At 45.9% G+C, this 26,933-nt stretch overlaps 1 protein-coding gene across 1 annotated transcript in view; it reads left to right on the top strand.

Moving 5' to 3' along the window:
• Positions 1 to 383: 383 nt before the first annotated feature.
• The window catches only part of SLC30A10 (solute carrier family 30 member 10), a 150,611-nt gene continuing 124,061 nt past the window's right edge, over positions 384 to 26,933 (top strand). Inside the window, exon 1 of the mRNA XM_078649795.1 lies at positions 384 to 873. Coding sequence (XP_078505921.1) covers positions 423 to 873 — 451 coding nt within the window. The 5' untranslated portion in view covers positions 384 to 422. The remainder of the gene's footprint in view (positions 874 to 26,933) is intronic.

Genomic DNA, 26,933 nt, shown 5'->3' with positions numbered 1-26,933 from the left:
ATGCTATATAACTGGGTGAGGAGGATTTTAAGTCCTTGAAGGTTTTTACTTTGTTATTGTCTAAAGACAATATCTCCCTCAGAGGGTGACAGCATCGAAGGGCTGACCTATCTTAGCTTGGCCACTGTTCAGACAGTATGAGCCAGCTAAAGGTATCCAGAAGGCTAAGAGAAGACTTTGGGCCACAAAATAAACACATACGCTGTCAAAACACAGACGATATATATTGTAAAATTACTGTGGATTGCGCCTGCTGTAATTGCCCCACCAACAACTTTATTATTTTACTGCGTCATAAAAAAATATTTTGAAATGGAATGCACTCTCCCTGCCTCAATATAAGAAGGCAGATGCAGGGGTGGCTTGTCTCAATCCTTAGCAGCTTGTGACAGGGCTCAGACAGGTCTGAAGAAAGACACAACATGGGCCGCTACACCGGCAGGAGTGGTCGCCTGGTCCTCATGTGTTTTGTGAGCGCCATATTGTTTGTGGTCGAGATGGCGGTGGGATACATTGGCAACTCCCTGTCCCTGGCCTCGGATGCCTTCGCTGTCCTGTCTCACCTCATCTCGATGGTCATTGGCCTGGTGGGAGTCCGCTACAGCCGGGTGGAGTGGCACAAGAGGAACACCTTTGGCTTCCCACGCGCCGACGTGGTCGGAGCCTTCGGGAACTCCGTCTTCGCCACGGCTCTGATGTTCAGCATCCTAGTCGAGGCCATCAAGAGGTACATCGGGCCCCAGAAGACCGAAGAAGCCTTGCTCGTGCTTATTGTCGGGATTTTAGGCCTGTTCCTGAACTTTGTCAACTACGTCATCTTTCTAGACTGCTGCTACTGTAGAGAGACCGACCTGGACCTGGAGATCAAGGGAGGTAAGTCCAGTTCGGCCAGCGCTCCTCACATAGGCTGGCATTCTTTTGATTTACATTTTTTTATGAGTATCTAATCAAAGAAATTGGTAAATAATCTCTTCTAGAACCGAATTTGTTCAGAGGCATTCTTTCCTTTTCCTTGTTTGTGCTTTTTTCTTGAGTAGTTTGCAAGTGACATTTTTATTCCCCGTAATTTACTTCAATGTTTTAATATTTTGTAAGAATGAAACATATCCTAATGTTATTTTTGTAGTTTTTTGATTGTTTTTAAATGGATTCTCCATGATAATAATACATCCTGCATTTCGTTTGCTTCTATTGTTGTTTGCTTTAGTAGCCGAATGGTTCCTAGGAGACGTGGGGGCGTTTCGAAGGGAATCTTCAGTTGAAACCTTTACTCTTTCAGTCAGTTTTGTTTAAAAGAATGTTGTAACGAATGTGAAATATTAACCCGCGGTGTCTGGGGTCGAGACCGGGTCAGAAACAATGTTTGCACTGTACAAGTTAGTAAAACATTAACACCAAGATGAAAACAATATTTTTGCAAATTTTACCAGTTCCACCCGAGGATTTTGTGACTTATTTGCTAGAACCCTCATTTCGTGTATTTTGTAATATTGAAGCCAGTCTAAAACAATGTTTCCTCTGTGGTGTAAGGCTGTAAGCATAGGTGGATGCAAAACGCACCAACGAGGGGTCTTCTCAGACCTCTGCGTAACGAAACCGTACCACAGAAAAAGCTGTGAGAATAATAATTATTAATACAGTTTTCATGTGGCATTTTGGTGTTCGAATTATAAACCGTAGAGACAGAAATACACAACAAGAGTAAATTCAACAAAAGAAATACAAATATAGCCTAAGCTAACAAAACAGATGATGCTTGAAAACCTCTAGTAAAAGTGGAATATTTGGCGAAAGGCAAGGCGCTATTGCCAGGTGTGTTCAAAGTTGTGGGGTCAGGATTGCTTTAATGCCATTAAAGTGTGGCACAGAAAAAAGGAGGACTGCTTTGAGGTCTCTTATGGTAAGTGCTTTCTTTCCCTCAAAAACATAGAGTTGGATCAATTATGGCTGTCCTCAATAGCGGTGGTAGAAATTGCAACAGAGTGGCCCTAAAGTTATGAAGCCAGGGAAGCATCAAATTACAAGACTTACCTTTAGCACAGCTCATAAAATTCTTGCTAAAATAAATTATATGAAATGTACATTTTTAAACAATTGCTGAATAAACAAATCTGCAAAAGTAGATTGTTCAGGCAAACAAATTGCAATGGCTTTTTTGTTGGGCCGTTAGTTTTGGAGAAAAATGCATATTACAGGCTTTTTTTCTCCACGTATTCTGATTTCAATAGTGGCATACATGTATTTCAGTGTATTTAATTATTTGCGATTCTATGAATTGCAAAATTGTGAACTTTGTTGAGGTCTATTGGCCAATTAAAGTTTCAGAGACCTAACAACCCAACCTCCTTTTTAGCAGCTTGTGACAAGTCGCACACTCTACTAGACATCCTTCTGTATAGTTAAATACCTATCAATCGGCCCAAATGTAGGTATACATTTCTTTGCAATGTACATTCGTTCATGGCTAGATAGTTGCCCACTTTGCTCCATTCCTGGGTTATCTTCCTCAGACTCTGGCAGTGACACACATGAAGGCTTCTGAGCACCCTGAATATACCACCATTGAGGGCTCTACCGGCCACTACAGGCGGCATATGTCTTTAAAGTTCCACTAAGTTGGAGGTGAGGGGATACTTCCTTCAACTTACCATAATTCTTTTAGCCCAAAATATTGCTGAGCCCACTCGGTTGGATATGGGAGCTTGGGAGCCCAGCAGAGCAGAATCACTGCAAGCTGAGGTCTAATGTGAAGGTTACACCTACAACAACATTTGTCCCAGTAATTCACATTTGCACATATAAGACGTGTTCTCCTGGCTATCGTACGCGCTAATAACTCACGCTAATATTATTGTATGACCTCATGTTGTCTCTCCTATGTCTGTTCTTGGAACAATGTGTAACTTGTAACTGATTTAACATCCTTTGTTGAGGGGCATACCTTGTGGGCCATCGATCCTCGACCTCCCCGCTGCCCGCTTGTCTCCCTCCCGCTGCCGCACCTACAATCTCGAGCGGCCGCTGTGTGGAGGGAGGCCTGAAAACTACACTCCCCAGACTGCCTACCGGCGGAAGGCGCCGCCGCCCGCATTTCGCGCGCCAGGAGGCGCATAAGTACCTGCACAGCCCCGGTGGAGCGGGGGACATCCTTTGCTGAGGGGCATACCTTGTGGGCCATCGATCCTCGACCTCCCCGCTGCCCGCTTGTCTCCCTCCTGCCGCCGCACCTACAATCTCGAGCGGCCGCTGTGTGGAGGGAGGCCTGAAAACTACACTCCCCAGACTGCCTAGCGGCGGAAGACGCCGCCGCCCGCATTTCGCGCGCCAGGAGGCGCATAAGTACCTGCACAGCCCCCGCGTTGCGGGACCGCGCGCGGGCAGCGCCGGGAGAAGCCCGGGACAAGGGCGGGACAGTCTGTGACAGTCTGTGACAGTCTGTGACAGTCTGTGACAGTCTGTGACAGTCCGGGACAGGACGAGGCTGGGCTGGGCCGTGGCTCTTGGTCTGTTGCCCCATGAACTGAGAGGACACGTAGAATTGTGAACTTGACCCGGTAATGGTGAATAGTCTCCCAATTTAGTACCTCATTTACTATTTGTGGTTTATTGGAGAAAATTTTCCCTTTTTTTATTATTGTACGGCATTTTCTAGGATTGCTTCTTTGATACCTATGTGTTAGGGTCATCATCATTTCATAAATTGTGCTTTTCGGATTTTTATATTTTTTAGTTATATATATTCTTTTACTCCTGGGAAGGGCCACCTTTGTATATCTAAAATGTCTCAAACTAACGGAGGGAATACTCGACCCGTTGTAGCCACTTTTGACTATTATCTTGTCAAAGTGGTAGACAAAATTAACAAGGAACACCGACAATCTTTAGGACGAGGGAGTTCTTTAGACCCCCTCCCTATTCCTACTCAGGCATCCTTTCCCTTATCTACTCCCTCCATGGATGTTAGCTGTGTTATAAGCCCCCCAGATCCTTCTAACATGCCAGCATCCCTTGATTTAGAGTCCACACCGGCGGTGAATTAGACCCTTAGAAATGCAAGTAGGCCTGTTTTGTCCAAACGGGGGGGTAATCGTAAAAAACAAAAAAATACCGAAATAACTCCCAAAGGGACCGTCAATGACTCTGACACTGCTTTAAATAACACTTACTTGAAATTAGCACCTGAGCAGCTAGAGATGCTGGTCGGTATTATTGATGACAGGTTTGTTAAAATTATACAACCCCTACTTGACAAATTTGATATTGTTTCTGGGGAACTGAAACGGCTAGGAGGCCTTGTGCAAACCTATCCTGGTTTTAATAATTGTATGGTATCTGTAGAAACGGCTCAGGGTAGCACCAGTGAGCCGCTGAAGTCGCCTAATGGGGGTCCAAGCACCGATACGGTAGTGGATTCTAATCCAGTGCCCCCAACTATACCCTCCACTTTGACTACAGGGAATCCACCGAGAATTAATGTAGCTAAGAAAAAGCGGTATGGCTACTCGCAGCCTAATCTACCATCTGACTGCGCACCATATGTGGCAGTCCTGACCAATGTCCCACCAGTAAGGGAGGAGGGACCTGATAGTATCCACGAAACATACGAAACGCTAAAAAACAAAACCGTGGCCTGGCTTAACAGAGAATGTGGTTTTCCAGTTGCTCTGGCAGACCAGATTTTGGTAACCACCAGAACCAACTGATTCCATGCACCCTACCACGCTCATTCCTCGATTGGTCTCCTCACCTACCCTGGATGTTCTGCCCCTTATGGATCTCCCCACAGTTGAAAAACTTTTGGATAATCTTAAATCAGATTCTCCTTCGGACATGGCTCCGCCCTCCGTCTTGAAACTAGTTTCTGAGGTGGTGGTCCCAGTTATGAGGGATGTGATCAACTCCTCCCTTTCCACCGGAGTGGTCCCCCCACTATGGAAACAGGCCAAAGTTAAGGCTCTTTTAAAAAAAGCTAATCTAGACCCTGAGGATTGGTCAAACTACCGTCCTATCTCCCTGTTGCCAGGGATGATTAAAATTACGGAGAAGTATGTAAATCTAGCCTCATCCGCTTTTATTGAAAATGAGGCAGTGCTTCACCCTACTTAAACAGGTTTCAGAATCAAACAGAGCACTGAGACTGCCCTGGTTGTTGTAGTGGAGAAAGCGAGGAAGATTGTAGATGCAGGAGGCTGCGCGGCGGTGGTCCTATTGGACCTCAGCACAGCCTTCGATACGGTTAATCACTCCTTGCTGATCCGCCGTCTATGCGAGGCCGGCATCTCCGGGGTGGCCCTTAAATGGCTACAATCTTTCCTAGCAATAAGAACATTTTCTGTCTTCGAAGGGGATGTTTCATCAAGACAGCTCCCCCTACACTACGGCGTTCCCCAGGGATCATCATTAAGCCCCACCTTATTTAATATCTATATGAGGCCTTTGGCCGAGGTGGTGCTTCCCTGGGGAATCAAACTGGTCACCTACGCCGATGACCCTCAGTTAGTGGTCTCTCTAACCAGATCTGAGGCTGGGACCTCTGGAACAAACAATCTGTCCCCCTGTCTCACAAGGGTTTGTGATTGGATGGAAGCCCCATTTCTGAAATTGAATGGAACAAAAACTGAGATCATGGTCATGGGGTACAAGGCCCCCATGAACCTCGATCCATGGTGGCCGAGCTGTCTGGGTCCCCCTCCGGTCCCCAAAAAACAAATTAAGAGTTTGGGAGTTTGGCTTGATCCTTCTCTCGGATTTCAGGTGCAGGCAAGGAAGGTTGCCGTAACATGTTTTGGCCTGATCAAGGTACTAAGGAAGGTTTTGAACCTCCTCCCACCGGATACCAGACGGCTCCTGGTCCAGTCTTTAATCCTCTCTCGACTGGACTATTCTAACGCACTTTATCTTGGAGCTCCGACGGGCACGATCAAAATTCTGCAGTCAGTTCAGAACTGCGCCGCCCGACTATTAGTCAAAATACCTACACACAGCTCGGTGAAGCCCTCTCTGCGTGCTCTACACTGGCTCCCGATGCAGGAGAGGATAGGATTCAAGGCCATGTGTATGGTCCACAAATCTATCACTAATAACGGTCCGGCTATTTTGTGCCCACTCTTTTGCCCATATCGACCCTCTAGAACTCTTAGGTCGAGCGAACTTAATCTTTTGACAGTTCCAAGGATCAAAAGATCTCGAATGGGGGGACGGCTGTTCTCCCTTCAAGCGGCCAAATTTTGGAATAATCTACCAGAGAGCATCCGACTTCAACCAAACCACCTTGTGTTTCGGAAACAACTTGAGACCTTCTTTTTCCGATGAGTGACGGTGATTTGCCCTGGGTCAAAGAGCTGGGATGCCTTAGAGTAGCCATGCGCTATACCAAGTGTGTGTAATTCATTCATTCAACTGGATAGGTACATCACACAAGAATATTTTGGGTGATTGTGTTATCGTCAACTTTAACAGTCCCCATCTTGCTACCACCGCTTTGATTAGAGCCACCTCTCGCCCACCTAATGACCAGGGTATTTCACTCCGACCCTTGGCCTATTTGTATAGACGTCATACTGGCCAGCCCGATAATGATCATGGATGGGGGAGAGCGAAAGGTCCCAGTATGTTTAATATGCCGAGTGGGTCCCAGGTGGCTACCTTCAATCGTTTTCAATGTTTAAGTGGGTTAGACTCTAACGATTGACTAGATTCTGGTTTGGCGCCCTGTTTAACCTGTGAGGATTTCGTTTTTTCAGAAGTAGAACCCGTTGTAACAACTTCAGGGCCTATACCTAAAGAAATCCTGCCATATTCAGATTGTATGATAGTTAGTATGGAGGGTGAAGCAAGGGAATGTAACAAGGTTCTGCCGGAAAATGATTGTGAAAGCATTATAACCCCGTCCATAATTAATTTACGGGGTAGTCCACATATCAATGTGGCAACTGGATTTTCTAGTTGCCATATTGCTAGTTGGAATATTGCGGGTTTAACGTCTAAATCTGACTGTCTGGGGTGGTCAGATTTTCTGGCACTTTTTGATATCATCTGTTTCCAGGAAACGTGGTGTAAAGATTTTAAAGGTTATAATGGTTTTGTTTCTTATCAATTACCTGCTACGGCACCCATCTCTGGAAGAGCTAAGGGCGGGCTCTTGGTTCTGATTTCAGTCAAGACCCCTTTTATTGTAAAAAAAACATGTATTGGTTGGGGCACACGCCCAGATCTTATGCTCTCCCAGAAGAAGGGTAGAAATATTCTTTTGATTAATTTTTATAATAACATCTTTGACAGCTCCAGGGTCCTGGTGGTGAATGCTTTAACAAGCGCTCTGGATGAAATCACAATGGGTTCCAATGTTGTTTTCGATTTGCTTTTGGCTGGGGATTTTAATATGTCTGTTTGCCCACTTTCTAACCTTAATATATGTGGGGTGGTCAATTGCTTTGGAGACGGAGATCTCCATTTCCATCATAATCAATATGGGGAGTCTCTAAATAATCTCCTAGCATCATATGACATGGACATTTTGGTCAATGAGAAAAATGATCAAGGTGAGATAATCCCCACTTTTACAGGTCCGGGGGCAAACACTGTGATTGATTTTATTTGACTTCCTCTAGCCTTGTTCCCTGGATTTCGCCCCCTAAAGTCGTTGATATTTTTCTCAGTGACCATAACTGTTTAACTATTGAGGCCTTTCTCTGGAAAGAGAATAGTTCATCTAGTACGGGGCTTAGTGATAATATCGAACCTCATAGGTCTAATGGGAGAAGACGTAGATGGAAAGGGGATAAAGCAGAAATGACGTCTGATCTTATTATAAATAGCTGCTTATCTGAAATCACTAAGAGCCTTGAGGATGTTGACGTCACTGCCGAAATTATTCGGCATTTTATTCGAATTAACTTAGTCATTGATTGCAAGCATACTATCTCGGTTAAGCGCAAGGCAGCTGTTTTTAAATCTGGATATTGTCTTAAATGTTTTTTAACATGCTTTTATGGACATTGTTCTTTGTTCCGAATAAAGCCTTATGAAATGAAATGAAATGAACTGATTTAACTTGTGATAACGTAACCTCATGTAAAGCGCTCTGATACCTTCGGGTCTTGCCAGCGCTACATAAAACTCATTAAATAAAATAAAATAAAACGATTGTACACGTCCACAGCAGATTTATACAGTAATCTGCATCTTGTGTATACCCCAGGCATTTAGGGGTATATTTATGAAATTAGTGGTGCAGCGCAGCCCAGCAACTCACCTTACTGCACTGCATCACTGGGAAAGGGAAGAGAAGTGCTATATTTATCCAATAAGGCACATTCTTGTCTTTGTTCCCAGTACTGGTGTTATTTTGGCAGCATAGCACCAAAGCAGGCTCCCTTGCACCATGGTGCAAGGGTGCCTCCTTTACATGCAGGATTGTTTATGTGCAGGAAGGGGGACCCTCCTGCACAAAAGCAATCTTGAGAGGCTTTCTCCTTTTTCTATGTGTGCTACGGAATGCAGCACACTTAGAAAGAGGAAAAAACGAGGAGAAATAAAGATATTTCTCTTCATACGCCTCACCTGGGGAGGTGTAAGATTTTTGCTCATTCCCATGCAAGTCCTTGTAAATCTGGGAATGCATAAAAAAACATACGAATTACGTGGGGACACCCTCCGCAATGTCAATTGAAGACCTCCCTAGCGCACAGTACGGAAACGCAGCGATTTGCGCTGCGTTGGGTTCCTCCAGATTTTGGAAGCCTTCAAAGCCATGCAAAGTAGCTTTGCGCTGCTTTATAAATCTAAATTAGAGGCTTGCATCACGCAGGTACCACTGTGCGTGGTGCAACCGTAATGCAAGCCTCTCATAATATGCCCCTGAGTGTCAAATCATGAACTCAACTCCAGCAGTATTTCCCCACGGCGTTAACACTTCAGCCAACTTTCTCCCTTATATTCCTGCTTTTTAGTCTGTTACTTTTGAATGTGTGGGTAAAAGGAGCCTTAATTTAGTGTTTTTTGTAATATTGAAACCAGTTTGAACTTCTAGCACTACTTACCCCTTTGGTTACCTCCTTGGGTCACCATACTAAATATTTTAAGTGATTTAATAATTGTACATTTTCCTAAAAAATATTTTTTATCTAATCTCATGTAGAGACCAAGTAGATTAAAAGTTTACATTAAAATGTGTCTCTGGCAGATCTGGTTACTTCTAATTTAAGTAACCTTTTAGTTAGGATACTCGTTATTTTAGTTACTCTTTATATTATAACTGTTTATTTTAGTAATTTTATTTTACTTTCCCTTTATTTTCTTTACTATTATCTTGGTAATTTCATTTTCGTTACTGTTTATTCTACATTAAGTAACTCACATTTTGGCCATTCTTTATTTTAGTAACTCTTCATTTTGCTCTATATTTTGTTTACACTTTATATTATATTTATTTTGCCTACTTTATAATTTTAACTGGATATTTTCCCCAGTTGCTTCAATAGGTTAGACTTCAGGATGATTACGGATTTTATAAAAAAGAACATGGAACTGCGTAAAAAAGCTTGTCACAATTCGACAAATATTACCTGTTCCTCTTAATTATTAATTTTATTCGTTTATTATCTTTTGTCCGAATGTTAATGAACTTCAGGCGACGCGATCAAAACATTATTTTATATTGGACAGTAATAGAGTATCATTGTTTGCAATGACATTAAAATCTGGACTGATTTCAAATACAGTAAATAATGGTGTTTAATCAGCTGGTGCCACTGAATGTCTGTTTCCGTATTGGAATACAACTGCATTCATGTTTTAGAGTTTGTGGGCAGATGGCATGCGATGCCGCAGATGCAAAGAGCTAGTGTACGCTGTTCATATATAAACCGCGCCTGCATTGGCAAAGCCAATATTTCTTGCCATTGGGACCTATTGGCTTTCCCAACGGTTTTTATCCATTCTGCATAGCCTCCTCCGCGCTGTGCAGCATGGCTAAGGAATAAAAAAAAAAAACTTTAATGCTTCTACCGCCTCATTTTGTAGGCAAGGTGCCCCATGCATGCACCAGCTGCAAAATTATGCAGGTGTTTTTTTTTCTGTTTAGTTGGATCAGTAACTAAAAAGTTTTAAAAAAACACACGTACATATTTTTCTGTTTTTGCAGAAGAAACAAAATGCAATTGGGGAAGTAAGACTGAGGGCACTGGAGGTGGAGGAGAAGCAGCAGGTGAGACAGCATCATTGAGAGGAAGAAGCACACGGCGAGCAATCAATGGGGGTATACTGTAGAGCATGTGGGTGGGGGGCAAGCAACACAGGGAGGGGGCGAGGGAGCAATGTGGAGTGTATGTTGGAAGCACACAGGTGAAAAAGCAATGGGGAAAGTACACAAAGGAGAGTGTAACATGGAGGTGGGAGTGGATAAGCACAAAGATGACAGAGAGCTCCACAGAATGCAGGGGAAGAGAAGTACATCAGGGAGACAGCTGGAAAAAACATACACTCTAATGGAGTGCTTAACCAAGAAGAAAAAAGTAGTCCTTGAAAAACAAGCAGTGTAAGCATAGAAGGCAGTCAATCAAAACTGACTGTAAAGTGGTAATGCTGCATGGGAGGGACAAACATGATTTTGGGACAAGAATGAAAAGCAAGCAAATTAGAGTGACAGAAAAGCAAACCGAATTGGGGGGGGTGGCTACAAGCACCCCTCCCCGTATGTTCTTTGTAAGCTCACAATACGTCTTGCAACAACGGAAAGACAGTGAGGTCTCATCTAATTAAAAAAAAAAAAAAAAAAGCTTGCACTACTTGTCTGATAACGAGATGCATGGTATTGACTGGGGGAACTCTGTACCTGTAAACACCAGTAAAGTGCAAATAATAATGCCACAGAATGAGTCCATGCGAATTAATGCTCTTATTTACCATCTCTTCTGAGCAGGTAGTAAATAGAAGGGGGTGCCCGTGCGGGGCAAGGTGTTGGGGGGCTATAGTGGTGGCTCAGCGGTAACAATACCATGCTCCCTGTGTCACAGCAGGCAATATTTTAGCCGGGACCAAGCTGCTCATGCAGTCTGATCCGCATGCGATTTAGCCAACTTGATTTTATGCTTCCTAAAATTGTCTCTGTGTTCCTCCACCTTTGAAAAATATGATTCATAAATGGATCTCATCCAGCTCTGAAATGAAAATATGTGTGGGAGAACTGTTTCCACTTTTTAAGCTAGAAGGACACATGCTCTAGAGACATAGGGCCATAAATATGACCCGGTTTGCCCGGCATTTGCACCACGCAACGTGGTACATGCGTAACGTAAACCTTAAGTGAGATTTTTGGAGCCACGCACGGCCACTTTGCGTGGCCCTGAGTGGCTGCATAAAGCTGGAATAAAGCAACGCAGCGCAACTTGCTGCGCTGCCGTACTCTGCCCTGGGAAGGTGTTGCGTGGGTGTTCCCATACAACTCCCATGGATTTTGACAAATTCCCAGATTTACCAAAATTGGTAAGCCTCGGAATGCGCCAAAAAGAGACACCTTCCAAGGAGATGCATAACGTGGAGAAACATCTTTATTTCTCCTTGTTACCTCCTCTTTCTATGTGTGCTGCTTTCTCATAGATGAAAGAATATGCCTCTCAGCGTTGTTTTTGTGCAGGAAGGTCTCCCTTACTGCACAAAACAATCCTGCATGTAACAGAGGCACCCTTGCACCATGGTGCATGCAACAGAGGCACTCTTGCACCATGGTGCATGCAACAGAGGCACTCTTGCACCATGGTGCATGCAACAGAGGCACCCTTGCACTATGGTGCATGCAACAGAGGCACCCTTGCACCATGGTGCACGCAACAGAGGCACCCTTGCACCATGCTGCACGCAACAGAGGCACTCTTGCACCATGGTGCATGCAACAGAGGCACTCTTGCACCATGGTGCACGCAACAGAGGCACTCTTGCACCATGGTGCATGCAACAGAGGCACCCTTGCACCATGGTGCACGCAACAGAGGCACCCTTGCACCATGGTGCATGCAACAGAGGCACCCTTGCACCATGGTGCATGCAACAGAGGCACCCTTGCACCATGGTGCATGCAACAGAGGCACTCTTGCACCATGGTGCCTGCAACAGAGGCACCCTTGCACCATGGTGCATGCAACAGAGGCACCCTTGCACCATGGTGCATGCAACAGAGGCACCCTTGCACCATGGTACATGCAACAGAGGCACCCTTGCACCATGGTGCATCCAACAGAGGCACTCTTGCACCATGGTGCATGCAATAGAGGCACCCTTGCACCATGGTACATGCAACAGAGGCACTCTTGCACCTTGGTGCATGCAACAGAGGCACCCTTGCACCATGGTGCATGCAACAGAGGCACCCTTGCACCTTGGTGCAAGGGTGCCTGCGGTGGCGCTAGACTCCAGAACGGGCACCAGCGCAGAGTGAAAGACAGGAATATGCTATATTGAGAGATATCTGCATTACTGTGCTTTCCCTGCCAAAAGGTGACTTGCTGCGCTGCACTGCATGACACGTTTGTAAATCCACCCCTTAGAGTGATTGACAAAGCTTGTTTATGAGTAGTTGTCTCGCTCTTTTGTCTTGGGTGTGGGTTACACCTGGATATTCAGGCCTGATTCGCCAATCACTGCTTGTGAGAACTTGTTTTAACTCCAGATTTAGGTGTGAGTTACTAATGGATTTCTAGGGAGAAGACATGTTGACAATCACAATTTGTTTGTGATTCACAATATCTTCTGAATCTAGAGTTTATGCGTGAGACAATGGTCCCTATCCGACTTCAGCACTAGACCAAAACTCCTCACAGTCTGAGAAAATCACAAATCTCCCAGGACCTCGAATTGTAAATTTGTCTGATGAATAAAATGCGCTTTGCCGCCCCTTTTACTTAGGTTAGAGTTGTATTAAATAATTGAAATAAAAGGGAAAAGGCTGATTTTCCTTTCGCCTTGTGGTGTGTGTTTGACGTTTTCTGAACATAACTCACACTCAGCTCAAGATCTCCAGAGTAGGCGGAGAGGCCCTTCTGCATTTTGCTGCTTTGGTGGTCATTACAAACATCTGTGTGATAACACTATGCCCATAGTGACCCCCTTGGCTTATTGACCAGTGGTTTTTACAAGCCATGTAATTCTGCCTATTTTTGTTCATGTGGGTGTATCGAATTGAGTTGAGTTGTGAGTCCCTTTTAAAAAAAACATTTTTTAGAGTTTTATATAGCACGAACTAGACCCGAAGATATCAGGTATCAGAGCACTTTACATGAGCACCGGTTTCACTTACAATACGTACTGTCTCAAATTGCTGTCAGCTTAAGCTGACATTAAAGTGGCTTACACATTATATACACTGTTAGGTCATTCCAACTCCCACAGCCTGATAGTCGGCCACTGTCAATTGGGTTGGTGGCTTCATTCATTGTCACGTTTAGTTGTTGGCATTCATCCATCTACCCATCCATCCTCCCTCCTTCCCTGCTTCTCTCTCTCAAAGAGAGCGCAAACATGGCCCATGGTCTACAAACGAAGAACACAAGCATGAAAGGCCATACAATTAGATAAACTATAACATGTCAAAGCAATACCCATGTGTGACCATTGGGAAACAGCTTTAACAAAGTGGGTTCAGCCACGCATGTCGTTTCCCCGCAAGCCGAACCATGCATACCTTAACAACGCATATGCATGGTTAAGGCAATGTGCTGTCTAGTTGCAGAGCGGATAGGTGGGCACAGGAAGACAGGAAGAGGAAGGATCGGGAGAGGACGAGGTGAGGTAAGTGGGGTCTTGCGATGGGTCTTGAGCGGGTGGGGGTAGTTGTTCAGGTACGGGGTAGTTTTTAGGGCTCAGTAGGGCATCAGGATAGTTGTAAGGGCTGGTGGCAGTTTTAGACCTCAAGGCTTGGGGGGAGGGTTGTGTCTGGGTACTTTAGAGATGTAGAGGATAGGTTTTAGGGCTCAGGGTGGGGGAGGCTGGGGTCAGGGTAGTTTTTGGGGCATGTGATTAATTTGTAGGGCTCAGGCCAGGGGGAAAAGGGACAGTTTACAGGGCAGGGGTATGATCTTTAGCACAAATGTCTCTTTACCCATCATGTCTTTACCACGAACATGCTTGGTAAAGGCATGCACGGTAAAGACACGGTCGTGGTTGAGACAGTTGAGTGAGAAGATGAGCAAAAAGGAGTCAGGCAAGAGCAGTTTGATCAGATTGTGACTTTGGTGAGATAGAGATGAATATGACCAGCAGATAGTGCACATGTCTGGAGTACATTAGTTCCAGAGTCTTTTTTGTGCTGCCAGAGAAAGTCTAAGGCACAGATACACCATCACAAATGTGGCAGACTTCCCGTCCGTCTTATTATAAGTGGATTATAGCCTATTGCACTTCGAACGAACGGACATCCACCACCTATCCTGTCCACTACACTCTAAATAAGGCCCATCATTTTTTTCTTGTTTGAATGCATTGGGGGTTTGGCTAGAAATGAATTAGAGCTGCATAGGTTATGCTGACCACAAGACAATTTCAGCTTTATAGCCAGATAGCTGCATGTCGCTGCTTGTAGGGTTTTGTGGGTCATGAATGCAAACCTGAGATGAACTCTGGCTTCAATGGATAGCCATTGTGGTGCTACAAACACAGTAACAATATGATCGAATTTCTTGATTCCGGAGACACATCGAGCTGCTGCGTTCAACGCTGCTATGAGAGGGGCAAAGCGGGCTCTGGATAAAACTGTGATGAGAGAGTTGTCATAATCCAACTTAGAGAGAACGAATGCTTGACTGAGAGACTTCAGGTCATCCTCACCAATAAACTGTCTGATACCCTGAGTGATCTGAGTTGGTATCAAGCATATCTGGCCAGGGCATTGATTTGGGAAATGTTTGCTGTCAGGGATGATTCCCAGCCCTTGGCATTGTCAGCTGTGGTGAGGTGGCATTTGAGGAAATGGACAGAGTAGTTTCAGGACCACACCTGGAGGCTTGATGTCTTGGGTCCGATGAAGGGCCCGATTACAACTACGGTGGTCCTATGGGCACCTCCGCACCTGCAGTTTCACTGCCCTATTACAACTTGGGTGGTCAGACCGCAATGCACCGCTACAACCGCCAGGGATCAGGGATCCCAGGCGGGGGTGCAGGGGATTTGAGGCCACAATGTGCTTGGCGGTACCGCTGCGGTCCTGTCCGGTCCGAATCCCTCACACTGGCAGTATTTATGCCCTCCTGTAAGAACTGGGACCGCCAGTTCTCCGGGGGGTAGCATGGCTCGAGCAGGAAGGCGGCCAGGGGCTTATGTGTAAAGCAGCCACTTAACACACACGTCCAGTAAAACACACAGTGGCGCAATAATGGAGACCACACTAGGTGTTGAATTAGAAAAATCAAGATCTTTTATATAGGCTTTCAATCAGAGCAAGGCATTGGTAATTCATTAGCATTTCAAATAAGCATTTCATTAAGACATTTTTATGTACCATGTGCAGATTGCATTTCTTTTGAAGAGTAAGCATTTCAGTAAGGCTTTGCATTAAAATTACAGCTAGTTCATCTATGCAATGAAACGTTAACTGACCCAGCCTGTCACATCCAACTCTTTGACAGGCAAAGGGGTAATGGTATAAACCTGGAGGATCCTACAAGAAGCGACAATTATAATGCATTTAAATAACACATCAAACCTCTCATGGTCGCTTCTCCTAGAAAGGAATAAAACACATCAGCAAGTACTTTTCAGGTTAACAAAGAACTTCAAAGAACACAGCCTTTAGTCATTTGTGACAAGCCTTTCTTCTTGTGAATGCGGGTCGGCTGCGACCCAGATCAGATCATCTGAATACCATGGAAGCCCACCTCTGCAAGAAAATTCAGTACAGTGAAGTGAATCTCCCTCGCATTTCCGGCTTGTACATATGGTGCACTAGGAGCAAATCAGGCTTGTAAATACGGTGCACGCTAAACACTTCAGGCTTGTAAATACGATTCATAAAGAGTAATTCAGGCTGGTAATTATGCAGCACGTTGAATAAGGCAGGCTGGTAAATTTGTAGGCAAAACGATAAAATGAGGCACATTCAGAACAGGGGGGCCAACAAGACCCAGTCACAGTTAACCCCGGGGGAGGGGCGACCTCGGGCCTCTCTTGGCCTACCGCCCTCCTCCCCAGGGGGTTACCTCACTTCTTCGGCCCTCCGGGGCCCTTGCGCAGACTCAGAGGACCGGAGTAGGAGTTCCAGCACGTCCGGGGCCTCACCCGTCCCTGCACGACGCGGGGGCAGTTCAGGAGGCCCGGCGCTGGGGCGAGGCTGAATTAGCTTTTGGGGACAACCGGAGGGGGCTCTCAGGCTCCACGACCCCCTCCGCGTCGATCTTGGGATTCCCTCGAAGGTAGGCAGGGGCGCGGGGCAGCAGCCAATCGCGGCCCGGCTTAGGCGGGGGCGCGGCCGATGACGCGGTCGCGTCTCCCGCAGCAGCGGTGCGTCCATTGGGGCGTAGGGGCGTAGCCCTACTAGCCCCCATGGACCCGCGGCTGTGCAAGGAAATATAAATATTTCATTTTCAGACCTCATCATGTCCAGGCCGTCAGGGATCCGGGCAGCACCCGGCGTATCCGGGAGTCGGGGGGGGGGGGAGTGCTTTGCGGCAGGGAGGCTGGTCCGGACTGCTGTGCAGCTTGAGTTGAGTGACAGTCCACGTCACTGACTCAGCTGCAGCAGAAGCGGTGTCCCGACGACGAGGCTCGACGAGTGCGCAAGAGAAGCTTGGGGCTGCAACTAGCCCAAGCATGCGCATTGTTGTTCTCCTGCGTAGCGAGTGGCCCGGGGGGTGCTGGGTTTAACTAGGCGACAGCCCCCGGCGATAGAAAGGGCGACAGGGCGAGCACGCAATGTGACCCCCTAGCCAATGCCGCGCGTGGGTGGTTCAGCCGTGGCCAATCACTGTGTCCGACTTCAGTCATGATGCAGTGATTGGCCATTTCGCGGCGCTGCTGACCTGTTCTCTAATCTATTCTCTACTCTCTCTCTCTGGGTGGGTGGTGACGAGTGTGACTCTCACCTCGTGTGTGCGTGCATCAGCCAGCCTGTGTGCTCTCGAGTCCGTCTGTCGACCCGTCGTCGTGTGACTTCGCTGGTGACTTCAACTTCAGTAGTTTTAGTGAGTATATCAAAAGAATATGATATGTAGACTAATTGTTTTAATCTCCTCTCCAGTCAACGATAATAATTTAGAAGTACGACGGCGCTGCGGCTGCCACGCTACTGGGCCGGCCTGTTGTGCTGCACCCAGAGAGGCCTAGGCCGCCTCAGTATATCACCCATCACTAGTACTTCACTCATCCCGCCCACTGTCGACACCATATATTCATTCAATGAACTTGCTGTCTGACTGTGCAGTGCACTTGCCGCCCTCACAGGCCTGTACACCTCATCATTCCCGCCCCCACACAGACTTACACGACACAAATGCCCGCCGTTACTAATCCGACCAGCCGGCAGCCGTAGCTGCAACAAGGCATCCCGTCATCAATTAATTCAAATCAAATGACTGAGTTCGCTCGCGCTTGACATCCAGTCAAAATAAAACAGGATTTTTTCCCCCAAAAATTATTTACAGTGGAGACTCTGAACGGAACATAAAAAAGCCTAGCTGCTAGCTGGCAGACCGCAGTGCCAGGCACCCGCAGCAATTAGCCCGCAGGTGGTTCCGGTTCGGGGACTCGGGTGCTGGCTCCGGGGCCGGGCCAGGACTTCACCAGTTCCGACCCAAGAGCCCCGGCAATGGGGGGATTAACAGAAAGTTCTTGCAGAGTAACCATGATTAAGAAGTTACTCAGTGTTTATACCCCTTAGCGTTCCATACATTTAAATTCGGTACTTCCAGTATCGTCTCCCGATACAGATGACATTTTAGGACTGGTAAGGTTACAGATGTCTCCTAAGACGCAGTTCCAGTCCGGGATACCCTCTCCAAACACCGTGTGCTGTGATAGCCTCGTCCAATTGGTTTCATTGATGGAATTCAAGACTACAAGTCCCAGAGTGCATTATGGTGTTCATTTACAATTTCAAACAGATGAGTGGTGCGAGTCGACCTTAAGTCACAAGTGCAGGAATCTGAACCCATTGCTGTCATCACTTCTCAGATCCGTGCTGCAGCACCTCCTGCCACCCCACCCGACCCTGGCATCTGCACTTAGTCCTGTCAGCACCCCCAGTCTTGAATTCTAGCACGCCTGCTCAGCAGCAGGAATGTGCCCACGCTGATCCGCCATGATCTCTGACCTCTCGTGCCCTCTGCTATTTCAGGACTTGGGGCTAGTTGAGTAACTTCTAAGTTCTTAATCATGGACAGCGGAGTAAATCGTAACCTTCCGAGGTCTCACTCCCTGACGGTCAGACAATTACACTAAGCATCCCGCCTGCCGCCTGGGAGGAGGATGAATTGGGGGGCTATATTGAGCGTGCGGGGCTCAGAATCCACGGAGTACAGGGTCAAGCGAGGCCAAAAATAATCCGAAAAGGAAATACATGAACTATGTTAATTCAGTTCTCAATCCATGGCCTTCACTTCAGAGGATTTTTTTTCTTTTACAATTGCGGTGCATGCCCTCTGAGAGGATTGGGATGTGCGTTGCGCAGTTTGAGGTGTGTGCTTGAGGTAGTTGAGACTATGGTTTTTGATTGCACTGAGAGGGAGAGAGAGAGAGAGAGAGAAAGAGAGAGAGAAAGAGAAAGAAAGTGAGAGAGAGAGAGAAAGAGAAAGAAAGAGAGTGAGAGAAAGAGAGTGAGTGAGAGAGAGAAAGAGAGAGAGAAAGACAAAGAGAGAGAGAGAAAGAGAGAAAGAGTGAGAGAAAGGGAAAGAGAGTGAGAGAGAGCGAAAGAGAAAGAGAGAGAGAGAAAAAGGGAGAGAGAGTGAGAGAATGAGAAAGAGAGTGCGAGAGAGAAAGAGAGAGAGAGAAAAAGAAAGAGAGAGAGAAAGAGAGAGAGAGTAAGAGAGAGAGAAAGGGAAAGAGAGTGAGAGAGAGAGAAAGAAAGAGAAAGAGTGTGAGAGAGAGAGAGAGTGTTTTGTCTGATTGTGTGTTTGTATTCGTGCACACGTGCACTTAAATATTTCATTTATGCATATGGGTTCATCTAAGTCTGTTCCTGCACCCAACCATGACACAGCCATATTGGGCCATTTCAACTAAGAAAACGTCAGCTTAAAAAAAATCTAGACCACTTGGCCAATGCTTGCTGTATGCATTTGTTTATTTGCTCTATTATCAAGCACAAATGGACTTGCTAACATTTGTTTTCTTTGCTCTGCACTGGTAAACCCCTGCCCATAGACCCATAATGTTTAGGGGTGTTCTTTCCCACCTTGTAATTTGATTTACTCCTGCACTTCACGACATGATATTTATAAACGTGTCCATGGTGGCAGAGGGCCATGAAATGGTTTGCAAATCCCCATAAACGCATGTTTATGACACTCACAAGCCCTGGAATTCCATTACCACGCTCCGGGGAGAAGATTTACTTCCACGTGCAAGTAGGTGTGATTACTCTTTTTACACTTGTAAGTGTATGTTTTGCAGATTTCGTAAATCAGGCCATTTACACAGGTGAGTTCAACTGAGGTGGGCAAATAGCTAAGCTAATTTGGGTCAATGGATCCCAAAAACGGATTTGACCTGGTCAAAAAGTTCCATTTGAGTGTGTAAGTTCCTTTCAGGCGCCCAAATGACTTCTGGGATTGAACCAAAATTAGCAATTTCCAAAAATTGACATGTTGAGGCTGGATCTAGCAGAACCAAAGGTTGTACTAGGTAGAGTAGATGTCTGTCACTCAAGCCCCTACATCAGAGGTTCTCTGGTTACCCTGGATCTAACTCACAACACATTTCCCGAGTAGTTGTGTGTTACTCTAGTTTAATTGTTTATGCAAGCATTTTTCAGGAGTAAGACATATTTATCTAAAGGAAAAAACATTGTGAGTCACGAGACTTGTTTTGCCCCCAAAGGAGCATTTCTTCTTACGCCTGGAAATTTGTCAATCACACCTAAGCCTGAAATAAGAAACAAATACTTTAAAATGCTCAGTAAATCAGATTTGATATTCATAAGTAATTCACATTTGAAACGGGATTAAGACACAAATACTCATGGAAAAAGTTTTGCCGCTCAGATCGCCTGTCAGTGTCAGCCCATCTTTTAATTTCAGTGCCTAGTTCTCTGTCCGCATGCATATATCTATCTACCTTGCAGCCTAACGATATTTTTTTCCCCGAATCTATCGCTTTCAAATTAAAAAGCATCATCTCCGCTGAAATCTTTAGCATATATGCAAGGTTATGTTGACTTTCCTAAAAAGTGAAAGCAGCGGTCTGGGCTGCCTGCTAATGAGGCAAACGTGAGAAAAGTTCAGGCGCCTTCTGCCCTTCAGATCAAACACTAGCAGTCAGTCGAGTGTGTCAGTCACGCGGCCCCCTCTTTCACGATCAGTTGTCACTGCTCAGCACGATTGTTATCCAATGTTCAGAAACAGCGTGTTAGGTCTTTGTCTTTTCCCTGCCCTCCCTGAGTCCCTTCATTCTGCTAATTCTCACCTCGTTATTCGTGTAATACAATACATGATTTATGCCTCTTTTATTTGCTCTTCTTTTCTCACTGTCTCAATCTGTCTCTTTACCCTAGGTGGTATATTAGCATTTTTGGCTGTCTTGAAAGCTAAATAAGCCCTACTGTCCAACGCTGCTTATGACAATAACAGAGGTTAATGTGCCCTGTCCATGCAGTGTTAACTGATGTTAATTACGCACGCCGCAATTATGGGCCTAAAACCAAGGAGTGGGTGCTGAAGGAAGAGAACAGCAATTAACAGCTCTTAACCTCAAATTAGCATTAGCACCAACTCCCCCCACTCTCACTCAAAATAGGGAGACAAAGAGGCCAATCATTCTTTGTCATGTATGTCCTACAGAAGCAGCGCAACACGATGCAACACACAATGATGAACATGATTTGACGGAAATAATCGGAACTGAGTGCGGGAGTTAGGGAAGGTCCGGTCCTACTCCTACAGGCAAAGTGAGCACCCCGAGAGCCCATGAAACTGACACAGGTGGAGGGGGGTGGGCGAGTGCCGGAGCCTTGATGATGGAAATGATGGATAGATTGAGGGAGGGGGTATGGAAATAACGCCGAAGGTAGCGAGAAAACTGCTGAGACATCCGTAATACTATCCAAGAAGAGGACTACCCTTTTTTGTAATAATGTTGGTGATATTGACATATTGCTCGGTGCATCGCCTGCCCCATACGGGGTTGTTGGCTTTACGGCTGTGAAACTTTTGAGATGGAGCTGTTGTATGGCTGCCTATTATGTTTTCAAGAGTCTTGCTCTGTATGACTGTATGCTTTTGGTTTTGTCACGTAATAAAAACTAAAAATAAAATAAAAAATAAAAAAAACAATTTGCATGCAGTTTCCCATCCTGGGAAAGCTAACACTCCTGGTACAGGCAGGAGTAAACGTATTTTGAGGGTGGAAGTGCATAGGAAGCACTGACAAAAAAAATCGGTGGGTTTAGGTGGAGGAGTTTCTACATTTGGGAAGACTGAAGAGGTAAAAAGTTTGAATGTAGTGCCACACTTCTGCACGGCGTTGGTGTCTCCGTTCACCCCCACTCTCCCCCCCCCCACCTGCTGCCATGAATCAGTGTTAATGGCCCATCAGCGGGAGGCAAGAGTCTTCGCACAATGTGTACAAACGGAAAACCTCCCTTTGTATAGGTAGGCGAGTGCCCGGGGGGAGGGGTAGGAGGGGGGGCAGCTTCACACATACCTGCCAGATGTCATGTCTAGAGCCTGCTGGGGGTCGGGTGGTATCAGATGTGCATACCTTCATTCTGTTTCTTGTGCAGCTGTTAGCAACACAGGTGGGCCTTGATTGCATCCACATGCATGTAAGTCCCGAGAGCCCTTGGAAGCAGCAGTAAGGCGTGTGCTTCCGGATAATGACGTCCTCGCGACTATTTTGACTACGCTAAGCTTGCAGCCACCAGTTATCTAGGCTAAATTACCTCATACCTGGATGCAACTAAATTGGTTTCTCCTCATGAGAATATTGTAGTACCGATCTGCCTAGTTTATGCAATTTTTAGAGCACACAGCTCCGTGGGGGTAGAATAATATTTGTGTAAATTTCTGAACCTAAAGATATGGGCATTTTTAAAAGGCAGGAGGCCATGTGTACATTCTGCCGACATGCTGGCACAGATGCCCACCAGGCAGATTGGCAGAATGGTGACAAACCAGGGCAAGGGGTTTTCAGATTGTGTGCATTTGCAGCTTTATTATATAGTGCGAGATCGACCCAAATATATCAGAGCACTTCACATGAGCACCAGGGACCTTACACAAGGACACATTCATTATTTTGGTAGGCGATGTAGATTAAATGATTTGCCCAAAATTCCAGAACGGTGAGGCCACACCTATGCTCGAACCCTGTTCCCCAGCGCTAAAGTCAGAAGCTTTAGCCGTAATAGTCTGAATTCAGCACCTGAGCATAATAGGACAGAATGTATGAAGCTCTGTGGTAATACTGAATAAGCAGCTACCTATGTTATGCCATCTATTAATGGTTTATTAACCTTCCTGCTTTCTCAAATTTGCTTGAAAATGCACCGTTTTTCTTCTTTTTTTTAAAAAATTTCTTGGGGGGGGTAATCCCCCCAAACCCCCCTTTTGGGGTTCAGGATCGCTCGCTGCGCTCGCTCGCTACGGTGCTGTATGCTAATTACTTTGCGCCCCACCACTTTAAAATCTCACCCACCGCCCCTGGTCTCCCGTCACGTGATGAGGGACCAAGGCGGCTTCAGGCCTAGCGCGGCCTGTCAGTTTCGGCGCGGCGGCCCTCTTCTGGTATACGGGGGCCGCCGAGGGGATCAGGCCAGAGCGGCGCTCCAGCCGGAGGGTACTTCCATGCCCAGCGCGGCCTATTTAGAATTCCGGCGGCCCTTTCCTGGCATACGGGGGCCGCCGAGGGGGAGTACACGCTCCCTCTGAGGAGATTCCTGCGGTGAGTTGGCCGGGCAATAGGCGCTTCAGTGCACAGCGCGGTTACGGCGGGTAGCGCTTGGGAGTGCTTCTCAGCGCTAGGGGCCGTCAGGGCAGGGAGGCAATTTCGATGATCCCTGACAGGGCAGGCAGCCTCAAACACAGCGCTGGGCAGGAGGGCAAATTACAGCGCTCCACAACTTAGTCAGTCAGAACTGTGGCAGGATGGGGCAAATTATAGCGCTTATCGCACAGTTCAGTCAGGGGAAGACAGATAGGCCCAGCTGAAGGCAGGGGTTGCGCAGGGCAGGTCAGTCTAGTACCTTGTCTCATGAAGTAAGTCTCTTGGCGCTTGGATGATTCTGCGCCCTTGGTTGCTTGTTGCTTGAAGTTGCAGAAGAGGGTGGGAATGAGTTGAGGGCCTGAAGAATTTCTCCTCAGTCACTGCAGATGGGCCCTGGGGTTCCCTACCACTGGACCAGATCAGGGGGATAGCTTTGGACACCTCACTGAGCTTAAGAGGCAGCCCCTAAATCCTGTCACTCCCAGTAGCATAGGTTCCTCACTAGGCCCACTCGCCTAAAACTCCTGCGTGGGTTCCCCAGGTCAGTGATGCCCCAACTGACTAGAAAGTTTCCCTCCTTTTCCTTATATAGTGTCAGTTGGCAGTTGGCAGTGGCAGTTGGTACCTCCCCTATTCTGGAAGGTTCCAGGAGCTTCCCTCATTCTAACTATGGACAGGGGCTGGGTGGCTGGTGTTGCAACATTGTAAGGGGACCCAGCCTGCTCCTGGCAACTAGGGTGCTACACTAAAAAAAAACCACGCTGCAGTAGCAGGGGCTAGTGGCAGCCATGTTGAAAGTAGAGAGCACCTGCACCCTAACACAGGTTAGCTGTAAAAAGGTGCCCGAAAACCTAAGAACCAACAAAAAAATAGGTGGAAAAAATGAGGCTAGGGCGAAAAGTCACGGGGAAAGATCACCCCAAGGCTGACAGGTCTAACCCCTCCCCTCTGGGGCAGACCTTTATAGACCTTGTGATACGATTGTGCCTGGGGGCCTCTCAGTATTTGAAGTCGATTGGAACAATGTGATGAACCCCCAGGTAGATAGGTGGTGCACTCAGGGAAGTGCGGCAGAAGTGGGCAGGTCCAGTCTTCCTTGAGTTCGGCATCAGGCCTGGTTGACACATGAAGAGCATATTATCCTACCGATAATGCTTACACATACTAATCCACAGTCCACGGCTCATTCTCTCTGATGACTAATTCCTGGTCTCCAGTTCATTTATTCATAGGGTGTCTAACATCGACATTTTAGCCAGAGGCTTATCTGACCACTTCCTGAAACCCCTCAGACCTCACATGGGGCCCAGCAGGGCTCAGTTTCACCTTTTTGGATTTACAGCTGTTTTCTGTGTGCAAAATAAAGACAATCATGTATATAGGCTTTGATTAGGGGTGCAACATAAACATTGGCCCTTTGGCAAAAGTATCTACTATGTAATCAATTTCTGTGTTGGCTCTTTATGTGAACAATTTACCATGCAAACGTCATCTACTGCCTGTTTTTCAACGTCCACATTGCCAGACAGCAAGTTTCTTGGGGGATTTTCTTCTATGATTGCTTAGGTCAACATACGCTCACAAACATTATGACTTCCTTGGTGGGGGGTGGGAGGGAATGAGAGGTTGAGTTTGGACTGACATATCACTGTCCCTGCACAATCTATACTAACATACGAACAGACAAGACCAAAATGTCAATGGTTATTTCCTCTGGACTTTTGTCCCAACTTTTTTTCAGGGAGACCTACAGCCCTGAATGCTTCTCTACATGTAAGCTGTATGGCATGGTCTCCCGCACAACCCTGGGTGTCATGCTTCATCATGGGCCAGCCAAAACAAGTTCTGCGTATAAGATATTGTCTGAAGGTTCTCCTGGAGTGATAGCGGATGAAAACTATCATAATTGAGGATGTTGTTTTTGTTTGTTGGCTTCTCACATACTTTTACCATTTGTGATCTTTACCTCTAAATAAAATAACGTTTTTTGCTCCAAGTTCCAGACGTTGGTAAACCTCAAATAGGAGTTACGTTCATTAACCCATTGTACAAACTAAAGGTCAGTGTGTCCCTGTTACCCCTCTAGACAATTAAGATGTCATCTATATATCTATGCTACAATATGGTCTGGTCTTTATATGGAAAGGTGTCAGAATATATGTGGTCGTATTCCAAATGGTGGACATAAAGGCAGGCCAGACGTGGGATGCAATTGGTCCCCAAAGAAGTGCTTTGGGTCTGATGGTACAGTTTCTCATTTTACTCAAAACTAATTTTCAGTGGGTGCCACCCTAGCACAATCCATAACAAAATGTAATAGGGTGATGGAACCCTACTCGGTGTTCCTGAATATTGTTTCAATAGCTGCCAGGGTTCGTTCTTGGGAGTTCCTTGTGTATAACATCTCTATGTCCATTGTGATAAGGAGATCAGATTTAGGGCCTCTCAGAAGGCAAAGGACGTCCTATGTATCTTTAAAGTTTTAGTGATAAGGTCTGGGAAACCAGTCACAAAACTGTGACAATTGTTTCCAAAATTAATTTTATACCGAAGACTTTAGTCTGCTGGAAGGAGGAAATCAACAACATATGCACAGCCACCTTGCTTTTATCAAACACTTTCCCTAACAAAATCCAGCCACACTGTCTGTATCAATACTTGTTTGGCTATTTTATTTTTTAAATAAAACCTTCTTTATTCCTTCAATGGATAGTAGGTGCATCTAAAAATCTTCTACTATGTCATCCAAGAGGCGTTCATTTTCTTAAATACCTTGATCAACCTTGATCCTTGGTCTGAATGAATCCCAAACTACAGTCCCTTATTTTCAGCACTATGTTTTGGATAGATGAACACCAACAACATTAGCTTCACCAATGGCCTTTGCATGCCATCACCCTATCAAATATTTTAAATGATTTGCATATAATTTGCAAGCCAGGCCAATCCAATGGACCATAAAGAGTATTCTAATCACAAAACGAATCTTAGAAAATAAGTTTATGACGACAGCAGTTAACCTTCTCATCCACATCAGCATTAAATGCTGGGCCTAGGAGAACTTTATGAAGCATGAGGGACAGCTTAGACTCTTTTACTTAAGATAAGTTATCTAAGACATCAGTACAGAAGTGAAGGCCTTCGGCTTGCACAATTAAGCTTTAAATTAATTTGCTTTATGATACTTGCTCTTTAACCATATTACCCTAAGTTTCAATGCCTTGATATCAGGCTATGGAGATGATGTTTGTCTGTCCATTTAACGCAGCTATGTTAAGCGTTTATGCTGCAATTTCAGACTTAACATCAGTTTCCTGTCTTGGGATGGAAACCCCTCATGGACAGTCGACTGTGACAAACAACTTCCATATTGTGTGTTCTGGCCAGCACCTGCTTTTTAATGTCCAGTGGCCTCAACTCTCGAACCCATTGATGAATGCTTCACATTGATTTTGTTGCTCTTGTAGCTGAGTGGACAACTTTGCTGGACTTGGGTACAACAAAGGGTAACTACACCATAGTAGAGGGTGACTAATGTCCTCTCATCTGGACATGTGGAGGCCAGTGGTTGGCGCGGCTGTTGGTAGGGAATGCAGTAGCTTTCTTTGCTGGCACCTCAAGGAGAGTTTTCTAATGTTCCTTTCAGAGCCTCTTTGCAGTCTGCTGTAATTAGGACCCTTCGTTTCCCATGAAAGTGTTCTGTGATTGTGTCTGTGTAAGGAGCATGAAGTTTGTGGTTGATTTGAATGGGGTCCAGCACAATGCAACCAGTACAAAATGGCGGCTCCCGACTCATCGGTAACGCCATTCTGACA

Source organism: Lissotriton helveticus, chromosome 6, assembly GCF_964261635.1.
Source record: "Lissotriton helveticus chromosome 6, aLisHel1.1, whole genome shotgun sequence".
Classification (NCBI taxonomy): Eukaryota; Metazoa; Chordata; class Amphibia; order Caudata; family Salamandridae; genus Lissotriton; species Lissotriton helveticus.
This window is presented reverse-complemented; position numbering and strand designations above follow the sequence as displayed.